Source organism: Eurypyga helias, unplaced genomic scaffold (genome assembly GCF_000690775.1).
Source record: "Eurypyga helias isolate BGI_N326 unplaced genomic scaffold, ASM69077v1 C15765063, whole genome shotgun sequence".
Classification (NCBI taxonomy): domain Eukaryota; kingdom Metazoa; phylum Chordata; class Aves; order Eurypygiformes; family Eurypygidae; genus Eurypyga; species Eurypyga helias.
The window spans coordinates 1-1,489 of record NW_010285163.1 but is presented as its reverse complement, the minus strand read 5'-3'; the positions used below and the strand labels follow the sequence as shown (position 1 = coordinate 1,489).

The window sequence follows — 1,489 nt, the reverse complement described above, 5'->3', positions numbered from 1 at the left end:
CGGACCCCTCCCCCACCCCCAAATCCCACGGGAAGCCCCTTGGTGGGGTGGGAAATGCGGTGCCAGGGGGAGGAGGGGGCCTTTGGAGCACCCCAAAACTGTTGGAACCCCTGGAAAAGGGACTCGGCGATGGATTTGGCGCTCGATGGATCATTCCCAGGGGAGGATCTCCCTAAACCTGCTCTTTTTCCGACCGGATCCCACGGACCGGGAACAGAGGGAGCATCCGTCGTGCCTTGGCCCGCGTCTCCGAGCGGTTTGGGACCGGGATCCTCATCGCTTCCCAGAATCCTTGGAGAAAGCCAGGTGGTTTATTTACCATGTCTCCCCCTCCCTCAATTATTATTAATTAATAGGAGGAGGAAGGACACCGGGAAGAGCTGGGATATCCTGACGGGGCTGAGAAGCAGGAAACGGCGGTAAAATCCAAAGGGAATAACCACGGGAGAGGTTGTGAGAGCGAGTGGGGGGCGGGAGCAGGACAAGGAATTCCCCCGTGGAGGCGGGGGTCAGATGGTTTTGGGGGAAGAACCCCTCTACGAGTGTTCCCACCGCGGGAATTGCTTCCAGAACGGATCCGAGCTCGTTTGCCGCCAGCGTTTGGCCAGGGAAGGGAAGAGTTTTACGTGTGGAGAGTGCGGGAAGGAATTTGGGAAGAGTTGGGAGCTTAATTCCCATCGGAGAAGCCATGTGGTGGCAAAGCCCCACCCGTGTCTGACGTGCGGGAAGCTCTTCACGGAGACGTCGGCGCTCATCTGGCATGAGCGAGTCCACATGGGAACAGCCCTACAAGTGCCCGGAATGCGGGAAGAGGTTCACCTGTAGCTCCGATGGCGTCGTCCATCGTCGGATTCACACGGGGGAGAAACCCTTCCAGTGCTCCGGGTGTGGGAAGAGCTTCAGCCAACGCTCCGACCTCTTCACCCACCGGATCGTACACTCCGGGGAGAAACCCTTCCGCTGCTGGGAATGCGGGAAAGCCCTCGCCTGGAGGTCGGAGCTCACGGTCCATCCAGACCCACACCCAGGAAAAGCCCTACCAGTGCTCCCAGTGCAAAAAGTCCTTCCGGGGACGGTTTGGGCTCTTCCAGCACCAGCGGTCGCTCATGGGGGAGAAGCCCTACGCCCGCTCCGAGCGCGGGAAGAGCATCGGGCAGAGCTCGGACCTCGTCGCCTGCCAGCGCTTCCACACGGGCGAGAAGCCCTACCCCTGCGCCGACTGCGGGAAGAGGTTCACCAGGAAATCCAGCCTCATCGTCCACCAGCGGGGACGCCGAGGGCGGGGAACTGGAGAACGCTCCAAAGGTGGGAAGTGCCCGCAGGAAGACTCCAGGATGGGTTTTCCCAGGGGCGTGGCCGTGGGAGACGGCTCATCCCCCTGCTCTGGGCGTGCATCGAGCTCCTTGACCGGCCGAGGTGACGCAGAGGACGAAAAATCGCCCAAGTGCCTGGAAGAGGAGAAATGGCTTGGCATGGTGTGGCTTGGCGT

At 61.2% G+C, this 1,489-nt stretch overlaps 1 protein-coding gene across 1 annotated transcript; it reads left to right on the top strand.

Moving 5' to 3' along the window:
• Positions 1-513: 513 nt before the first annotated feature.
• LOC104505504 (oocyte zinc finger protein XlCOF19-like) lies at positions 514-1,475 on the top strand (the record flags this gene model as incomplete). Its single annotated transcript, XM_010160046.1, is given in 3 exon segments — positions 514-773; positions 775-1,011; positions 1,013-1,475. Coding segments are annotated over 3 exon segments (960 nt in total), but the record flags the coding sequence as incomplete, so codon positions are not given.
• Between the last annotated feature and the right edge of the window lie 14 nt (positions 1,476-1,489).